General features: G+C 42.6%; 1 protein-coding gene across 7 annotated transcripts in view; it reads left to right on the top strand.

Annotated features, from left to right (window-relative positions):
* ARHGAP26 (Rho GTPase activating protein 26) overlaps positions 1-20131 on the top strand; it is a 597030-nt gene that overhangs the window by 547746 nt on the left and 29153 nt on the right. For 4 of the 7 annotated variants that reach the window (XM_042850865.2, XM_065554977.1, XM_065554976.1 and 1 more), the window contains 2 exons: positions 3424-3534; positions 10604-10695. The exons of 2 other annotated variants lie outside the window; for them this stretch is intronic. In XM_042850865.2, the coding sequence (XP_042706799.1) occupies positions 3424-3534; positions 10604-10695 (203 nt within the window). The remainder of the gene's footprint in view (positions 1-3423; positions 3535-10603; positions 10696-20131) is intronic. One more of the 7 variants, XM_005302850.5, reaches the window with a different exon arrangement.

The raw sequence follows: 20131 nt of genomic DNA, 5'->3' as shown, positions 1-20131 counted from the left end.
GAGAGAACAAAAAACGGTTAATTTGCATGATCTGGGCTAATTGTCCCTTTTGCAGTGCCATCCTTTGTTTAAACGTAGAATATATTCAATAAATAATAAATTCAAGTAACCTAAGAGGTTTTGCTAAAATAGATTAATAAACAAAGGTCTGGAGACAATTTGTCATTTTTATAAAGGAATGACCAATTTTTAGCTAAGTATCAAATAAAAACAAATAATTTTTTTTAAAACCTGATATCTATCAAAGAACTATGTTAGGGATTTCTGATAGAAGCCTGTATAAAATCATTCTATGGGTTCTTTTTCATATAGTATTCCTAAGGAAATTCTAATGTGCTACTGTACTTATCTCTCTCTAAATATGACTTTCTTAAGTAATAAAGGTAAGGAGATTGTTGGCTCCTATTGACTGCAGTGGGACTGCTATTCGTGTGAATAAGGCAAGGAAGCGTTTACTCCTGAATGGGCATGGACATCAAGTAGTTTAGGCTGAAAATTTGACCTCTTTTAAAACGTGGTAGACAATGTCCTCTTGGTGCCGACTGTAATGATGATTTTTGTAGTGCAGCCACTTTCTCACCAGAAAGTGGACTGAATCCACCAACTCTTTTAACACACTTTTCTCTCGCCCGATGGTGATAACGCCAACGTGGGACAGATGAAATTTGCATGGAATTGGACACAAGGAAAACGGAGCCATGTTCATTTCAAGTACAAATAAAAGGGGATGCAGGAAACCCTGATTTGTATCACATTCTCTCATCATTTAGACTAGCGGGAACTTGAGTTTTGGAGAGACTGTTTTAGAATGTTGAGGGTTTTAGAATGTAGAGTTAAGAGTGTGAGAAACCATAAGAACCTCAGAACGTTGACAGGGGATACTGGCTTGTCCATGAACTCCGGTGGGAGGAATGAGGGCTGTACAAGTGGGGGAAGAGCATGATCTGCAGGGAGTTAAATTTTTTCAAGCTATTAAAAGAGTAATTCAAGCAAAGGAAAGAAAAGGTACCAAAAATTACTCAACAGTATCCTTTAACCTATCGCCGAAACTGCTGATTTGTTTGTGATAGGAGGTTGGCATTTGAAACATAACCTGAAACTGAATAAGAATATTGTCCATCCTATTGACTTCTCTCTCTCACTCTAACAAAATATTCCAGAGTTTGGGCCAGTCCAAGTCCTATGATAAGAAACAGAAATCATGAGCTGGAGTCTAGCATAAGGTCATTGTTTTCAGAAGATTTTTCCTTGTCTTTGTTCTTTTTAAAAAAAAAAAACCTTTTTATTGTGATGTTTAAAAAACACAGATGTTGCCCCTAACGCGATTCATGTAATAATGGTAGGAAACCTTGGTTAGAAGGAGCCAGAAGACAGGTTTCATGTGCCCATGCTGTTTCCTAGAATGCGGTATACGCATGGCCTGGCATTTGAGAAGGACCTGACTATACTCTTTTCTGTTGTCCAAACCACCATTCTTAACTGCTTAAAAGGGATTGATTTCCAGCTTCTTTGGGCCATTCTCAAAAGAACAGAACAACTTACTAACTTCATCCAGTGCCCCTTGGTATAGCAACCCAAAGTAGGGGGGAGCTGGCTTAGTAACAACCTCTGGGAGTCTCTTAACATAAGAGACCGATCCATTTTGCCATTTTCTCAAACACAAATTTAATCTCTTAAGACTCATCAGCCATGTTATTTTAGCATCGAATCCTCTACTCCACTTCCCTTTAAGTACTGTATTTGTCTACAATACTGGTGGCTGTCCATAGGTCAGTGGCTGCATGATCTCTAGTTGGCAGCCCCCACTGCGTATCAAGGACAAATGGAACAAGGAATTTGATTCCTCACTGGGGACTGAAGCATAAAACCAATCTTTACAAAGTAACCCAACTTGGCATTTTTATATACTGCTTGTTGAGGGCCGTTAGCATGCTCAGTTTTGTACAAAACATGGATTACAATCTAAATTAAACAGACAATACGGTTCAGACACCAAACACACTGGAAGGCTAGAAGATTGAGACTTCAAGTGGTGCACATTCTTTTAGTGCAGTTGTTACAATTATACCTAGATCCCCTGAAAGGCACTGAAACAGTTAAGGAAGTTTTACTCCACTTCTCTATAAGAAGAGTTTCACTCTCTCAGAATTTGCTTAAGGTGGTTCCACTTTATTCTGTGTTATGACGCTAATACTTCAAGGAAAAGTACTGAATCGGTATCTAATAAATTCCAGAGCTAGCTGAGTTGATTACTCTTATACAGAGGAGGAAAAAGAGTGAAGTTTAAAACAAGCCAATTAAAAAGGCAGTGGAAAGGTTACAGTAGAGGAGGAAAAAAATCAAAGCAAGCACTGCAAAAATAATGAGCAGACTCTATTACATGCATATCAACCATTTACATCACCCGCAAACCATTTGCATCGTGATAGATTGGTTCATGCTGGAGTCCCAACAGAGGCTCCTGATCATTTATAAGTTTGACAGCTATAGACCAGTTGTGTTTAGCTGCCGACTTGAATAATAGGTCCTCTACCTGCGTTGGCAGAAATCCCATTAGATAGGGCATTGATGCTTTCCTCAATAGCCTTTTGCTGATTTCACAAAATAAGTTATACTTAAAAATTGGTTTTCGTTCGTTCTCAGAACAGAGAAAGAGTCCATGTCAGCAAGCTGAGTTAGTCACAGAGAGCATGTGGAATAGGTGTTCTGTTGTGGGCTTGTCAATATTGGAGTGAAGGGTCTTTCTTTTTTCGTAGTAGGTACCTAAGTTACCTGATTTGGGGCATATTTATTGGAGGTTTTTCCTTATTAATTTTCTTCAGACAGATACTAGAATAGAAGAACTTCCCTGCCATCCTTCAGATAATGAACTCCTCTAGTCTTCCTGTGTGTAAGGCCCATTTAGTTAAAAATATAAACAGAAAATTGTTTTCGGGCACTGTGGATTGCAGCCGAGAGAATAGCCTTTCATACTTACACACCACGACCACCAAAATAAAAAGAGGAATGAAAGGCTGGTTACAGACATCATTCATGTCCAGAAATGTGATCAACATTCTGGCAACAATGGGGGAAATAAAACAAAGCAGGTAAGTAGCTGGGGAAAGAAAGCAGCTGTGTGCAGTGAGATGACCTCTGTAACCTAGAATGTAGTCCTTCCATACAACAAAGCAGCCAGCTTGCCAGCAAAAGAATAATAGAGCAGGGATTAATTGCAAGGTCCAGCCCTTTTTTTCTAAAGAAATGCAGATCTGGCCTTGAAACTATTTGCCAAGGTCTCAAGTGTTCCATTTTGTAGCTTTGTTTCATGCTGTGAATATTCCCCAGGCACCTACTCTCCTTGGATGTCGTTGGAATGTCTTTCTCTGTTTTGTTTGTTTGTGATGGTTGTGTGTTGATAAGTTATCTGATTCTGTCTTGCAGCCCTCAGAATCCAAGCCCAACATCACCCCTTTCACCGTCCTGGCCCATGTTCTCTGCGCCATCAAGTCCTATGCCCACCTCCTCTACGTCCAGCGACTCATCCCCCATCAGGTCTGTTGCAGAGTTTGTTCTGGTTTTCTGTTGCTGCTGCTGCAATTATATTTTTATTTACTTTTTTTTTTTCTATGTGTCTTGTTCAAGTTCCCCCAGTGCAGTCCAGCTTTGGTCTCTAGCTTGTTGTTTTAGTTACCAGCCTTCATTGGTGTTCAGCTGCCTTCATGCAGCAAGAGAGGAAACTTCCAAACATCCCATGATCCAAGAGGAACGGTTTGAGATGACCTAACAACACTTAATTATCTATCAGGTGTTCCTCTCATCCCAACAGTGGTGCAGACCATTGGGAGAATTTCTCAGTGATCAGAGCAGGCAACTGGGAATCATGACCCTTAAGTCTTATTCCCACTGCTACGGTTGTCTTGCTGTGTGACCTTTGCCAAGTCTCTTAACTTACCTGAACCTCATTTTACCATCTCTACAACAGGTAAGAAATGCACTAACCTCACAGGAGTGTTGCAAGGCATAACTAAGAATTGTTAAATACTATGGGCCTTGATTTTCCCCCCCAGCCCAATCTTCCTTTTTCACACCTGCAATTTTATGGGTGCCAATTACTGAATGAAACTATGTAATATAGACATCTGTCTTACTGTGTCTGCATCTCAGGTAGTTAGATGTCACATGAAATAAGTTGCTCCTGGAAGTTGGGGACACCCTCTAAAGGAAAGTTTGAAAATCTAACCCTTTGAGGTGGAAGAATATGGTATTATATAATGCTCTACCTAGGTTATTTCTAAAGTGCCTAGCCTCATGGTGCCTCTAAGTACTGAAAACCGCTGCATGGTCTCAACTGCCAAAATACCCATTTTTGCTAGAGCATTTTTGTTTTGCGATATGCCATCTCCTGTAGCCCTGAGAACTTGGAGTATTCTAACTGGCTGCCGTGATTAGTTTATCTTCCGTTGAAGAAACATGCAATGTATAGCAGGAATGTGGCTCTCTTCAACATAAACCTTTGTACTGAATATGTATCGTATTATGGGAGTTGGGGGAATACAAAGACTATTCACCGTGTAAAAGAAATGAAATTGGGTGCAACATCATTGATATATTTGTGTCCTCTTATGATTGGTATGGGAGCTAGAAGCAGTCAGTTTGGCTTACAGATCTGTCACCTGTACCACATCCCCTTTTCCCTGCCTACTGTCCCTGTACTAGTTTATTCAAGGTGATTTGTTTAACCAGGCTTGCTAGCAGCTTTGCTGTGCTGGATTGTAGAGCAGCATTGATGCCTTAATATCTAACACTCATTAGTAGGCAGCACCCCAGCCCATCTCTGGCAACTCCACTGCTACAGTACATAACCCAGAGGTGGCAATAACCATCCTCGGATGATTTTCAATATGACCTCCAGAAAGCTGCCCTCTGAACAGGCCCCTTCTCTTCAAGTGGATCATAAAAAATGCAATAAAAAGCCATATTAATTCCTTTAAGAACAGCCTAAGCGGGAATTATCTTTGCTTTTTTCCCGTCCTTTAATTAGTATTCATTAGTGCATAAATGTTGCAGCGCAGCAGGAAGAGAGATGTCTCGTCCATCTCGGGGAGAAAGACAGAACCTGGGTGCTGCTCCTTACCTGAAAAAATTGAAAACTACCTTCACCCACGACTTACAAATGCCACATTTAACTCCTGTCTATTCAGCAGGTTATTTGTTTTGATGGGAGCCTGCAAAGGCCTAACAATGGTGTAATATCATCTAAGTAGCCCCTCTTCTGAGAGGACGACTCCCTCATTCTATAAATTGTACAAGGGCACATTGGGAAAACTCCACTGAGTGCTTTCCTGGCCCTATGCCATGCTTGGAGGCAGAAATTAAAAATGAGTGATCAGAAGGATCCAAGCCTTTTTATCTCCTTGAAGGGCACAGCAGCAGCAGAAATGGCACAGTCCTGATAATAGCAACTTGCACTGAGGTGCTGTGAGGACAAAAAAAGTGGTTGGAGGCCTACAGGGGACCAAGCGGTGGGGCTTATTTCACAAGAATAGCAACAGCTTAAATAATTCAGGGCCGTTGCCAAGAAAATACCTTTGTTTTATTTCTATGATCTCCACAAAGTTTTGCATGCTGAGTGAGTCCTACGTGGCTCCTGAATGGTAGAGATGTAACCCCTTTAGTTTGTGTTTGTCTAACAGTGCCACTCCCTACCCTTGACCGCCAATTGAACTGGATGGGAAAACTTGGAAAAATGTCATCTTTGGAGCTGTGCCAAAGCATGTCAATGAAATAGGGTGACCAGATGAGAGGAAGAAAACATCGGGACACCGGCCCCTTCCTCCCCCCCCCCCCCCCCAAAGCCAAGTGCTGCCGGCGGAGGGGGGGGGGGGGGGAAATGCCGGCGGAGCGAAATATCGGGACAAACTGTGTCCCGACCAGAGATCGGTCAGGACGCGGGACAAACAGTTAAAAATCGGGACGTCTGGTCACCCTACAATGAAATTACAAAGCCCCATGAAACTTTCCCAGTCTGAGGTTTTGTTATGAATTTGACCAGGTTTACTGAAGAGGCTTGCAAAACTTCTGGGTGAATCCATGCCCAATTTGAGCAAATTTGGGCCAACTGATTGTTTCAAGTCAGAAGCTGGAGAAAATAGACAGGTTCAACCAAGATTTGCCTTGAAAAAACTCAAAATCCCAAAGCAAACCTCAGAATGTTGTGGTGGGAGAGATGATGATGAACCTTCATGAGACAAATAAACCCTACTTCTTACTGCTCTTTATTTGTTGTTGTTGTTGTTTGGGGAAGGAGCCAGGGGTTCTTTGGGATGGTAGTGAGCTTGTTTTGATTTCCTATTTATATTGAATGAAAATGGTACTAACAGAAAAGGCTCTTTTTTTGATGAACGAACCCCTGCAAAGGAAAGTGACCTAATTTTTTTTTTAAATGCACGTGTAAAAGATTTGTTGTTTCAAAGAAAGTCTGTTTGCCCTGTGAGGAATTAGATTCGCTGCATCTGAACTTCCAAATATTCCGCGTTTAGATTATAGATTCCAATTAGCTCTTGTATGACAAATCAGAAGTCATGTCCGAATGGTACTGATGGAGAGAGATTATATTTACGTGGTTGCCTATGCATTTTTCAGGGTTTCTTACTATCCACTTATCTTACTTTCCAATCACTTCTGTCAGGTTAACACACTTTCTTCCCCTTGCTACAAACAACTGCTCCACTGGGAAATATAAGACAAAACAGTGGAGACCATTCAGACTTGTCCATGAGCCTCCAGGGTTTGGCCATGCCCTACCACTCCCCCTCCACACTTCAGATACAAACAAAGTGGTGGGTCAGGCCTCCCACTTTATCTATCTGTAATCCCAGCTTCAAAAACTGATTTGAGAGCAGCCGTGAGCAGGATCTCATACTCCCTCCTCTTAGGGGACCACAATTTCTGGGACTTTGCTCCTTGAATGCCAAGCTCCTTTGTCTCTGTTGTTTCCTCCCCTTTACATCATGGGAGAGCAAGCCAAAGTCCAAGAGGCACCCATCTGCAAAGAGATCATCTAATGAGCCACAGTCATTCTCAGTCAACAGATTTTCGCTCCCCTCAGTTAGGGTGGCTTGTTGGGGCCTCTGCATCATCCCACACCAGCTGAGACTTCTTTATAGACAATTACACAAGGGCGGATCATTCTTCTTCAACACACTGGATGTTTCTCTACATATTCTCTCCAAATGTAGATTGAATAATGAAGAATGCTTAAGACTCTTCTCCACACAGCCCATGGGGTAAGACCAGGCAAGAAAAGAGAACAATCCTCAGATGGGGATGACCATCCTCCTCTTCTCCCTCAGAAACAAAGCAATAGCAGAAAATGCCTAAAGTGCTGCAGACATTTATCTCCTTCCATGAGCTCCTCCCCTGGGGAATTCTCAGCCTTAATTCATCGTATTTTCCCTGCTAGGTATATTTGTAACCATTGAGATTCAGCCAGAAAGAGAGAGTACAAGCAAGCTAAGGCCAAACACAAATACCCCACATCTATAATTAGGACAGAATTTGTCATTTTCCTTCAGAAACATGGGGAAGAGACAAAGGGAAAAGGTTCATTTAGCAAGTCCTGGAATTCTACAGTGTCCTAGAACCCAAATATGCTCTCTTCATCAACCAAAGTATGATAGGGTACAGTTATCCCTGGCAAAGGATGTGGTAAATCCTGAAAAGATGGATTTCTTCCCAAAAGACCATACACAGAAACAGATAGGATCTATCATTAGAAATCAACCTTGAGAGAAGATGAGGAACATCAAGCTGTCCTGAACGAAACCTCACACAGTGTGGAACCGGGGCAATAGAACTTTTCTCTCGGGGAAAAAGGTGCTCAGGACTTTACTCCATAATGAGAAAAAGATTTGGAGAAGTCCAGGCTGTGTTAGATCTCAAGCAGATTATTAAGTTGACAGAGAAGATGAAATTGAAGGTGGAGACTCTAGTTCCCGCTATTGCTGCAATCTCTCCAGGAAACGGCCTGGTATTGCCACCATGAAGCTTATCTGCATATTCCAGTCAGGCCCTGTTACTGGTTTTCTTTAGTTCACCTATGGAAATTGCCACTATCTACAGGAAACGTTACCCTTAAGTCTGTTCTGTGTTCCCAGAGTGTTCATAAAGGCATTGATCGTGATAATAGTCAGGAGTAATACAATGACTCATATTTATTGGATGATACACTTGTCAGAGCCTCATCATCAGGCATCTTGCGGGAAGTGACCTAGAAGACTATCAGATTGGCTTACACAGCACTCTCTTGTGGCCCCCATGGTACTATGCACCCTGCCTGAGTTTTCCCTCTGAGGGAGCTGGAACTATTTTCAACGGGTGATGAAACATAATGAAAAGGCAAGTGTCGATTCTATTCGGAGTGGTTCAGTCTTTCAGTGGCAAAAGGAAGCTCAAGAAAATGAAGGACCCTCCCTCCACAATCCAGACCCCCCAATTCCTGACCACAGAGCCTAGCCTTTCAGGTTATACTATATGTACCGAGAACATTGTCAAGGTCAGGGAAGCCACGGAGCATCAACTTTCCAAAGAGAAGAGCAGTCAGGTTGGGTCTTTGTGGCTTCCATGATCAACTGAGGTAGGAATACACCCTGATCTGTTCAGGCAATGTAAATAAATCCCTTCGGGATTGGGGGGAAGGGGGTACAAGAAGTTCAAGTCTAAATGCCAAAGCGATCTAGGCATTTAAAGTAATGCTCCTAAAAAGAGTACTGAACTCAGTTTAACAAGGCATTATTGTTGTTTGAATCTACTGATATCAGTTCAGAGTTTTCATATTGTTTTGGAAGCACTTGATTGGCTTGAGAGCCAAAATCTTGACACCTCCTTGATAAGTCTATGCTGCCCCCGGTATCTGTATGAGCAGAGGCACAGCCCAAATATCTTGGACTGTGAGTCCCAGTAAGGAAGTGGACAGGTAACAAACATTCTGTTTCCAAGGCTGACACATATAGCCAAACCCACTTTACAAGTGTTCTGCCTTCTAGGGCTCCCAATTTAGGCAGGAGGCTTCCATTTTTCTGGTGGGTTTTCCATCTGAGGCAGAGTCAGCATACAGCTTCCTGCATGATTGTCTCACTGAAATGGGAGGGATATCCCAGTTTCCTTATTTCCAAAACTGCAAAATATGCTACATAAAATATACTCTAGTCGTCTGCTTAAAATACCACAATAAATCCTAGTTTGTCCTAGTTCCTACTGATCAGTCTTGTTTGACCTTAAGACAGAAGTGGAAGTATGAGCTAACTCTTCCCCATCTGATTAGAAATCTGAGATATCTCAGTTTATGTTGTGGTCTGCTGATTGAAGCAAGAGCCAGAGATGCCTGCATTCTGTTCCCCTCTTTACCAGTGAATTGCTGGTTGACTTTTGGATGTGAATGCTTTCTGCCTCAGTTTACCCTGGAGGTTCGACTGGTGAAAAGCTTATTTGTTTCCATAGCAACTTATGGATGTGACTCCCAAGAAACAATTGCTGCTGCTAAGAGGAAAATTAATGCCTTTGAGATGCCATCCTGGTGAAGATTTTTACATACCTCCTGGATGGCAAAGAAGATGAAATATTGTTGGAGAAAAGCAGACCTGTTGTCGGGAAATAAATTTACGTACTTAGGTCACGTCAGGCATAGAGATGGAAATAATCTTGAGAAAGCTATCATGGATGGAATGATAGCGGGTCGTCATAGTAGGGAACAACCAGTGAGGAGATCAATAGACGGTGTGTGGCAGGTCATCTGCTGAGGTGCAAAGTTAGCCATGAATTAAGAATGCTTCTGAAAATTCTGTTATGAGGTCACCAGTATTCAGACATGAATAAATGGACTTTACATTACATTACAGTTTACCCCACTGCAAAGTGGAGATAATACAGAGGCAGATTTTGAAGTTTAATGTTTGTGAAGGGTTTTGAGACCCTCAGGTGGTGGGTTCTGAAAAAGGGCAACAAATTATTAATAGAAGTTACTTATTGTTCTGTTTTGGAAGTGCTCGTCTGTGAGTGCAGAGTCATTCCCAGGAACTAGAACGCTGCAGATACAGCTAGAAATGAACTCTAAAATATTTTTTGGGTAAATGTTAAAAACAAACCACCCTGACTGATTTATAGTGTCAATGAGTGACTACTAATGATGCCTGCCTGTCTGCCCCAAGTAGGAACTAGGGTTTTAGAGAGACATTTCTCTTCAGTGACTCACAACATATTCCCAACTTACTCTGGCCTTATTTAATTCTCCCCTTTAATGGACAGGAAACTCTTCCAGTGACCTCTGATTTAGTGCTGCTCAGTGTGTTGGGCAACTCCGTACATGCCGTGTTCCTCAATGCTTCAGTTTTGCTCATACTGAAATTTCCAGTATGGTGAAATGGGACTCTGGTGGAAGTGATATCTCTGAGAGAGCTTGACTTTATCTGAAATACTCTGAATTTTTTCTCCCCTGACCTGGGTAACCTTTTCACCCTTCCATTTGGCATCTTCCTCAAAGAGAGTGGGCATGGAAATTGTGTTATATTTTTAATAGAGATTTTCTTTTTTATGTCAAATACATTCTCTTTCTCTATTTTCACAGCTCACCATGCCGGAAAGCCAGAGCCTTGTATGCTTGCAAAGCAGAACATGACTCAGAGCTCTCCTTCACAGCAGGCATCATATTCGATAATGGTGAGTCTTCAATTCCCAAGCATGGGCAATGTAATGTAATACAAAATGCTTCACAGAGGGAGAGAGAGAGAGAGACCGTTGAAAGCTACAAAGAAGAAGAAAGGTTTTACAGAGATGATGATAAGGAGAGGAAGAGATTTGATTTTCAGAGGTGCTGAAAACCCACAGCTCCTGTTGACTGGAGGGCTCAGCATCATGGAAAATCAGGCCCACTGGAGCTGATTTTGTATGTGTGGGAGTTAAGGGTGCCTCACACCTCATAGGTAGTGCTCAGCACTCATCAGGACTGAGCCTTCTGAGGGAAGGAGAATTGTTGGGGAAGTCCAAGTGGGGAGGAGAAGCCTCGAGAAGAACAACGCTGGAAGTTTATCATCTGCCATCATACAGGTTTCATTACAACAAGCTACCACCTTTGCCTTTGGTTAGCACCAGATAGTCAACTCATGCATTGAAAACGGAGGGAAATTACAGGATGTGATCATGCTTCATCGTTCAGTGGAGAACAGGCTGGCATCATCACCTTGTATACATGCATGGGCATGCAGGGAATCCGCCTTAACTCCGCTGCGCCACCAACTGGATTTTGGCCTATTATAATTTCCCGTATGGCCTTTAATAGTCACTGGGCCGATTCTGGGAGACTCCTGGCCAACCTACCCTGCAGTCAGGTTCCCTGGACCCTGGTGCACAATGAATCCTAAGGGCTTAAGCCCTTCCTGCCCACGCTGTAGCCGGGGCACAGGAGGCAGCTGGGTTATGTCGGTGGCCAGCAGCAGCCTGGAGGTGTTAGCTGCCTTTCGACACTGTGTGAACAGGAAGGAACAAGCTGCTTCCAGCCACAGGAGTGGGGGAGAAGAAGAGATTAGCTCTGCAAAGACACAGGCCAGGTCATCCCTTCCCACCCCACTCCCCTGCAGCTGGAAGCAGCTCCCGCCCCTTCCTCCCGCCCAGTAACAAAAGGCTGCTGCTGGCTACATTCTGGTGTGAACCCTGGCAGAAATCTGGGGAGGGGAGGCATGTGATGCTGTGTGCCCCCCCATATGTTGCCTCAGGAAGGTGGGGGCCAGGTACCAGGAGACATGGGTCTGTTCCGGGTGCCCAGCCAGGCATGGAGGGCGGAGAGTGCCCGGCAGAGAGGGTCAGGTCGATCAGTCACCCCTCCTGTGTGAGATAGGTATACTGGAGTGTGTGTGTCTCACCTTTCCTGATGTGTGTGTATGTGGGGGGGAGAGGGGTATGTGCCATTCCTCCCAGTGTGAGCCCTAAAGATTTAAAGATAAGAAGGTAAATTAAAAGAATCCAGCTATGCAGTATTTCTTTTTAACAGGCTCAGCCAAGTTGATGTTAATGTGAACGTTTGTACTGCATAGTTCTGATTGATTGCCATTGGACTCACTTGAATACAAGTAATTTTACCTGGTGGCCCATGTTCAGCATAGGGAAATATGGTCACCCTAGTCGTACTTTGTCTGTGCATAAATGCATTGTCCCATGTCTGATGCCGTTTTTGCTCCCCTTTCCATATTTTGGGTCTCATAAATAAACCTCCTTTGTAAGGAAATGGTAATCAAGGCCTACATGCAGAAGCAGCAAAAGCTAGTGTCAACTTTCCTGATATCCTGAGCAGCTTTCTAGGTGAATGTGACAGAGACAGATTAGCTTTTGAATATTGTACCAGCGCTGCACTATGACACTACTATAATGGTTCATGCATCAAATGAAAAGGGGGAAACGAGTGTCTTATTCTGAACTGTAATATGCATGTCCTTTTTCTCCTACACATTGCTGGGACTTGGGGTAGGTAGACTGAAATCAGTTTGTTTATGGGAGTTGTTCCTAAAAATACATAGATTGTCTGTTTCCTCCATCAAGAAAAAGGGACAAAAATATTATGCTCAATGGAATTTTTCAATATTGTCTTGGATATAGTTGCATTATATGGAAAGGATTTTCTACCACTTCCCAGACTGGCTTGGACTTTATTTTTGTGTCTGTTGTCACTTTGGAAGCAGCTGCCACATTCTCTTTTGGTCCCCTTCTTGTTAATTAGCACAGTCGCCTCTTCGAGCTTATGACAAAGGGCAGCAACTAAACAGGTACAAGTTTGATTTAAATATCGGGCACTTGCTAGATAAAAATTGATGGATCGTTCAAGAACAAACATACAGAGAATTCCCTAATCACTCAGTGTTTTCCTAATAACTCTAACAGATAAAACACATGGTCAGTGGGAAGGAAATTAAAGAGACACTATCTGGTTGATGATGTCCGAGTTTTAGTTATTGTGATAATGAGGTTTTGGGGAAACCTAATATTAATAGCAATATTTTCAAATACTCTTATGAAGGTAGACAATTTTTTCTTTGGATTTAACTAGTCTTCTGCAGCATTTGCAGTGCAAGTTTCCCTGCATTTCTCAGAACACTTCAGAATCTTTATTGTATTTATCCTCACAATGCAGCTGTGAGGTAAGGAACTATTATTAGCCTTTCTGTGCCTCAGTTATCCCCAAGGTCACACAGGATGTCTGGTGGAGCATTGAATTGAACCTGGGTGTTAGACTAGGGCCCTAACCACTGGACCATCCTTCCTGTCTATGGCATATGTGTCAAGATGTACCTGGAAAGAATTTTAATAATTCTTACATTTTAATAATCTAAAGCATGGGTTCCCACCCTGAGGCTTGCAAATAGGTATCAGGGGGTTTGCAACCACTGTGCCCTTACCATCATGCTAAATGGGAGGGCGTCCCCAGCTAGAGAGAAGGAAAGTCCTGGAGGGAGCGGTGGGAGAGTCTTGTTATGGAAGAGGTTAAGAACCATTATCTGTCAAGTATTAGTGACACAGATTAGGAAATGTGGTCAATCGTTTTATTAAACCTAACGTTCAAACTTGATTTTCTAAAGTTAGGTGCCTGTATCCAGCCACTTATTTAGGTGCCTAAATAGAGACTTAGGGCAGGGATCGGCAACCTTTCAGAAGTGGTGTGCCGAGTCTTCATTTATTCACTCTAATTTAAGGTTTCGCGTGCCAGTAATACATTTTAACGTTTTTAGAAGGTCTCTTTCTATAAGTCTATAATATATAACTAAACTATTGTTGTATGTAAAGTAAATAAGTGTTTAAGAAGCTTCATTTAAAATCAAATTAAAATGCAGAGCCCCGGTGGCCAGGATCCGGGCAGTGTGAGTGCCACTGAAAATCAGTTCGGCACGCGTGCCATAGGTTGCCTATGACTTAGGGCCTGTTTTCCATAGCTGCTGAACATCCACAGATCATGTGGTCTACAACAGGAGTTGTGGGTACTCAGCACTTATGTAAATTGGCCCGTAGGTGATTAATTTTAAGCGCACGTTTAAAAATGTTGGCCATATTTTTAGCGAATGTCCCTTTAAATTAACCTAAAACCCATCTTAATTGCTGCTGCCAGATGCTGTGATTTGTAAGCTGTAAATGTGGAAAAGTTGTGTTCTATTTGTATTCTCATTTGCTACAATAGTGGGGAGAAAACGCTGTTAAGATGCTATCTAGCATCTACTGTATGTGTGATGCTTTATCAGACAGCATTGGAAAGAAATTAATGGCTCTCTCAGGAATGTTAGTCATTTTTAAAGGAAGAGAAGATTAGTACCTGGAACCCATGTGACTTTCAATAAAAGCATTATCCTGAGCCCAATTACTGAGACCTAGAATTTGAAGATTGTGCAAACCCTCGCTGTGGGGAAAGACGACACACACAGCGGCTGGACCTATTCTGCTCAGTGCAACCATTTGCAAGCACAGGCAGTGAGAAGCCCTTATTCACATACAATGTATGCTCCCTCAGTCACAATTTCAAACGTTTCTAAGGAGAGAGGGGTGTTTCCTAGGGGCCTGCTGGAGATAGACACATTGCTGAAAAGGGATGCCCTTTGTGACACATGATCAATATAGAAGACCTAGTGCTACAGATAGTAAATCGGTATCTAATCAGCTTTAATGGGCATGGTCAATTTTGTTCAATCTAAACATTAGCCTACAATGAATCCCATGGTGAAGCTGTGCCCTTCTGGGACTCTGGTCAAGTGCATTTCCTTTCCCAAGCTGATCACTATAGCCTCTGACAATATAAAAAAAACAAATAGACAGGGGAAGCCAGATTAGGGGGAAGTAAATGCACATAAGGGGTGGGGAGAGCTTTAACATGGGACACAGCATAGGTAAAGTTTTAGGGTGAATAAAATTGAAAGTGGCCCTTAAAGCCAGCTTGCTATCCCTGACTTTTGGTCTTCTTAATGTTCTTTGCGGCATGTACACATTTACCTACAGATATAGATGTATGCCGTAGAGCTGGACCCAAGCTACAAAGCTCTGATCCATCTCTGAACTCTCCCAAAGTTTGACCAGTGTTTTGAACTTACAGTTTTTGAGTCACTCCCATCTCCAATGGGCATCAGTTTCCATATACAGCTAATGTGAGTCTAATAAGAAACAAACAAGGAGCAAGCACACTATATACAAAAGGCCCATTCCCGTGCCACATATTGGCTTGCCTAACTGAAGTCACTAAATTAGTTGCATGACTTCCATCTTTTGGCTTTTTTATACCATTAGAGGCAACAGTGATTTTGTTTAGAAAAATAAATGTCCGGATGGGACCGCAGTAGGGGAAAAGCAAAGCTCTTTTGTGACCATATCTTCATTGTTCTGCTGGGTTAATAGTCAGAAGAACTATGGTGTTTAATATTTAAGCAAAATGCTTATTGTTTCAATGGGAAAGTGCATTTCTTCTGAGTCTGAAAAAATTTCTATTCCGATTCTGCTTGAACTCTGGTGTAATTCTAAGGCTATGGCTACACTGACGCTTTACAGCGATGCAACTTTCTCGCTCAGGGGTGTGAAAAAACACCCCCCTGAGCGCAGCAAGTTACAGCGCTGTAAAGCGCCAGTGTAAACAGTACCCTTGTGGAGGTGGAGTACCTGCGGCACTGGGAGAGCTCTCTCCCAGCGCTGGCGCGTGACCACACTTGCACTTCAAACCGCTGCCGCGGGAGCGCTCTCGCGGCAGCGCTTTGGAGGTTCGAGTGTAGCCACGGCTTAAATCATTTTCCAGAGTGGGATGGGAGAGGCAGAGGAAAGAGTATGGAGTATATTCAAACCCACATCACTCTTTCCCATCTGACAGAAAACTATCATTCCAGTTTCAGGAACTATGTAGTCACTGCCACTGCGGTGGCATTGCTACAGTGCTGTGGAGGCTGTAAAATGCTCCTATCCTGAGAAGCTTACAGTCTCATTTTATCGAAACACTGTCTTTTAATTAGAGCTGTTGATTAATCGCGGTTAACTCATGCGATTAACTCAAAAAAATTAATCGTGATTTGTTAAACAATAGAATACCAATTGAAATTTATTACGTATTTTGGATGTTTTCCTACATTCTCATATATATTGTATTCTGTGTTGTAATTGAAATCAAAGTGTACATTATTTATGATTACAAATATTTGCACTCTAAAAATGATAAAAGAAATAGTATTTTTCAGTTCACCTCATACAAGTACTGTAGTGCAATCTCTGTCGTGAAAGTGCAACTTACAAATGTAGATTTTTTGTTTGTTACATAATTGCACTCAAAAACAAAACAATTTAAAACTTCAGAGTCTACAAGTCCTCTCAGTCCTACTTCTTGTTCAGCCAGTCGCTCGGACAAACAAGTTTGTTTAAATTTACAGGAGATAATGCTGCCCTCTTCTTATTTACAGTGTCACCAGAAAGTGAAAACAGGCATTTGCATGGCACCTTTGTAGCCGGCATTGCAAGGTATTTACATACCAAATATGCTAAACATTCGTATGCCCCTTCATGCTTCAGCCACCATTCCAGAGGACATGCTGCCATGCTGATGACACTCGTTTAAAAAAAAATGCATTAATTAAATTTGTGATTGAACTCCTTGGGGGAGAATTGTATGTCCCCTGCTCTGTTTTACCCACATTCTGCCATATATTTCATGTTATAGCAGTTTCAGATGATGAGCCAGCACATGTTGTTCATTTTAAGAACACTTTCACTGAAAATTTGACAAAATGCAAAGAAGATACCAATGTGAGATTTCTAAAGATAGCTACAGCACTCGACCCAAGGTTTAAGAATCTGAAGTGCCATCCAAAATCTGAGAGGGACGAGGTGTGGAGCAGGCTTTTAGAAGTCTTAAAAGAGCAACACTCTGATGCGGAAACTACAGAACCCAAACCACCAAGAAAGAAAATCTACCTTCTGCTGGTGGCATCTGACTCAGATAATGAAAATGAACATGCGCCACTCTGCTTTGGATTGTTATTGAGCAGAACCTGTGATCAGCATAGACGCATGTGCTCTGGAATGGTGGTTGAAGCATGAAGGGACATATGAATCTTTAGTACATGTAAATATCTTGCAATGCCAGCTACAACAGTGCCATGAGAATGCCTGTTCTCACTTTCAGGTGACATTGTAAACAAGAAGTGGGCAGCATTATCTCCTGCAAAGGTAAACAAACTTGTTTGTCTGAGTGATTGGCTGCAGTAGGACTGAGTGGACTTGCAGGCTCTAAAATTTTACATTGTTTTATTTTTGAATTCCGTTTTTTTGTACTGTACATAATTCTACATTTGTAAATTCAACTTTCATGATAAAGAGATTGCACTACAGTACTTGTATTAGGTGAATTGAAAAATACTATTTATGTTTTTTTTACGGTGCAAATACTTGTAATCAAAAATAAATATATAGTGAGCACTGTACACTTTGTATTCTGTGTTGTAATTGAAATCAATATATTTGAAAATGTAGAAAACATCCAAAATATTTAAATAAATGGTATTATATTATTATTTAACAATGTAATTAATCACACGATTAATTTTTTTAATAGCTTGGCGGCCCTACTTCTAACACAAAATTGCAAGGGGTCCACCCACCTCTTTAAGTGACAGCATTACGTGTCTTAAAGACAAGTAGATGTCATCACTGTAGGAGAAGGATTCAGTGGCCCATTCAAACCCCAGTTAAACAATGATGCTGAGCTACCTGCATCCCAATAAGTACGTCTCCCTACAAAGTGTCCCTCTAAGTAGTGTTGAGCGTAGACCACAGGGGGCATTGGTGGGCACGTACCGGTCTTTATTGGCAACTGGAAGGGCTTTTGGTAATTGGAGAGGTGTCTGGGCGCTTTCTTTGAAGATTTAGTAAGGGTTTAATGGGTGAACTGAGATTTCAAGCAGGCGGGATAGCTGTGAGTATGTTGTTCAGGGAGAGATTATGAAGGTTATCGGCAACTAGAACAGAACTGAAGGGGAAGGTTTGGAACAGAGTTTGGGTAGGAGGGAGTAGGCAGGAGTTTTTCTTCCTTTTGTGGGGCCCATTTTTTCTTTGGAATTCTCCCCAGAAACTATGATACTAGAAAGATCAAAGCCAGGAAATTCAGATAAATCTGAAAGGTTGATTGGCTGTCGTCATCTGATAAATTATCACAGGGGTTGGCAACCTTTGGCACGCGGCTCGCCAGGGTAAGCACCCTGGCGGGCCAGGCCGGTTTGGTTATGTGCCACGTCTGCAGGTTTGGCCGATTGCAGCTCCCACTGGCCGCCGTTCGCCGCTCCAGGCCAATGCGGGCGGCGGGAAGCGGCGCGGGCCGAGAGATGTGCTGGCCATGGCTTCCCGCAGCCCCCATTGGCCTGGAGCGGCGAACCACGGCCAGTGGGAGCTGCGATCGGCTGAACCTGCGGACGCAGCAGGTAAACAAACCGGCCCGGCCTGCTAGGGTGCTTACGTTGGTGAGCCGCGTGCCAAAGGTTACGGACCCCTGATTTACCGTGTCAGAGCATGGAATTACTTTTGTGCTTGCATCAGCTTAACCCTTGTTTATAAACTAAGCACTTTCCCAATAATTTGTTCCATATCCTAGTGTTATGTGACTATGAAGATAAAATACTCCAGCATCCTACAGGAACTGCTCAGAATGTCTCATTTTACAGACATGATACTGCAGTGTTTTGATTCCTTTCTAGAAAATGCTAGTATTTTTTCTTATGGAAGCTGGTGAGGCCCAGACCAGGAAGTGCAGAATCATATGACAGTGTGGCTAACCACATTTTTTGAACTTCAAATAAGTCTTAGTTCAAGGGTTGGGGGTATTTTGAATGCATTGTCATATCGAAACATATTCTCCCCCGCCACCTTCCCCCCAAAAAACCCACACCCCCTGATCATTACTGGGAAACTGTTCTTTACCTGGGTGCTTGGCTCTTTGTCCCTGAGTCTGTATTCAGTGCAGAACTTGGAGAAGGGAGTGCTTTTCTAAACCAAGCCCAGGAAGTCATGTTAATGCACACCGCAGAGTGTGAAAGAGTTTTAATTTCTCAACTTCTTTAGAAAATTAGTTTATGTAATTAAAACAATATTAAAAAAAAGACAGCAAGGCCCAGTTCTCTGCTGAGAGTGGCTTTTCTATTATCAGCCCACAAACAGCAATAGCTCCTTCATAATTCTTCCTTCCTTCCTTCCTTCTTTCTGCTGGCCAGGGCCTGTGACCAGGCTTATATAATCCTGTCGTCATCACAATGGTTTCCCCAAACAGAGATATAATTTCTTCATGCCATGTTAAAAAAACACATGCACAAAAAGCAAGGCTAGGAAGGGTGGACACAGGAAGAGTTCTAGACCCCGAGATCTGAGTGGACAGAAAAAGGAGAAGGAGTTTTTAAGACCACAGCATAGGATAGGCGAGAGAGGAGGAGGAAGTTTTAGACCACAGGATCTAGAGGGACAAAGTAGGGGAAATGGTTTTAGACCTTGGGGTCCAGAGAGAGAGGGGGAAAGCAGGTGTGTATACCCTGAGGTCTGCAGGGAGGGAGGGGAGAGGAGAAGCCATTTTAGACAACAGGATCCAGTGAGAGGAGAAACAGGCGAAATTATAAACCTAAGGATCTAGAGGGGAAAAAGTGGGGAAAGAAGCCATTTCAGACCTGAGGTTCTGGAAAGGAGAAGCAGCCCCAGTATCTGAAGAGCAGGGGAAATGGAGTGGGATTTTTAGATCAATCAGCTGTAGGGGGAGAGCGGAGGCCGCTAAGCAGATGCTTTAGATCCCAGGCTCTGGAGACGGAGGAAAATGAATAAAGGACTTTGGAAATAGGATACAGGTGAATCCCTGGGATAATGCATCTGAAGTGGGTGGCCCCAGGTTCCTGACAGTTGCAGCAGAAATTTGCATTTCTCCTGTGTGGTGGAGAGGGGAAATTATTTCAACGCTGATCTCTAGTGCAGGAAATAGCTCATTGTCGCCATTGTCCCAGAGAGCTTCAAACTACAGCAAAGAGAAGGGAGGCTACTTTCTCTTTGCTGCTGTACAGGAAAATTCAAAACTTGCCATAACTGAGTGAGATTGGTTGTGGGTGAAAAATGTTCCTATTTCCTT

Source organism: Chrysemys picta, chromosome 8 (assembly GCF_011386835.1).
Source record: "Chrysemys picta bellii isolate R12L10 chromosome 8, ASM1138683v2, whole genome shotgun sequence".
In the NCBI taxonomy this organism is placed as follows: Eukaryota; Metazoa; Chordata; order Testudines; family Emydidae; genus Chrysemys; species Chrysemys picta.
This window is presented reverse-complemented; position numbering and strand designations above follow the sequence as displayed.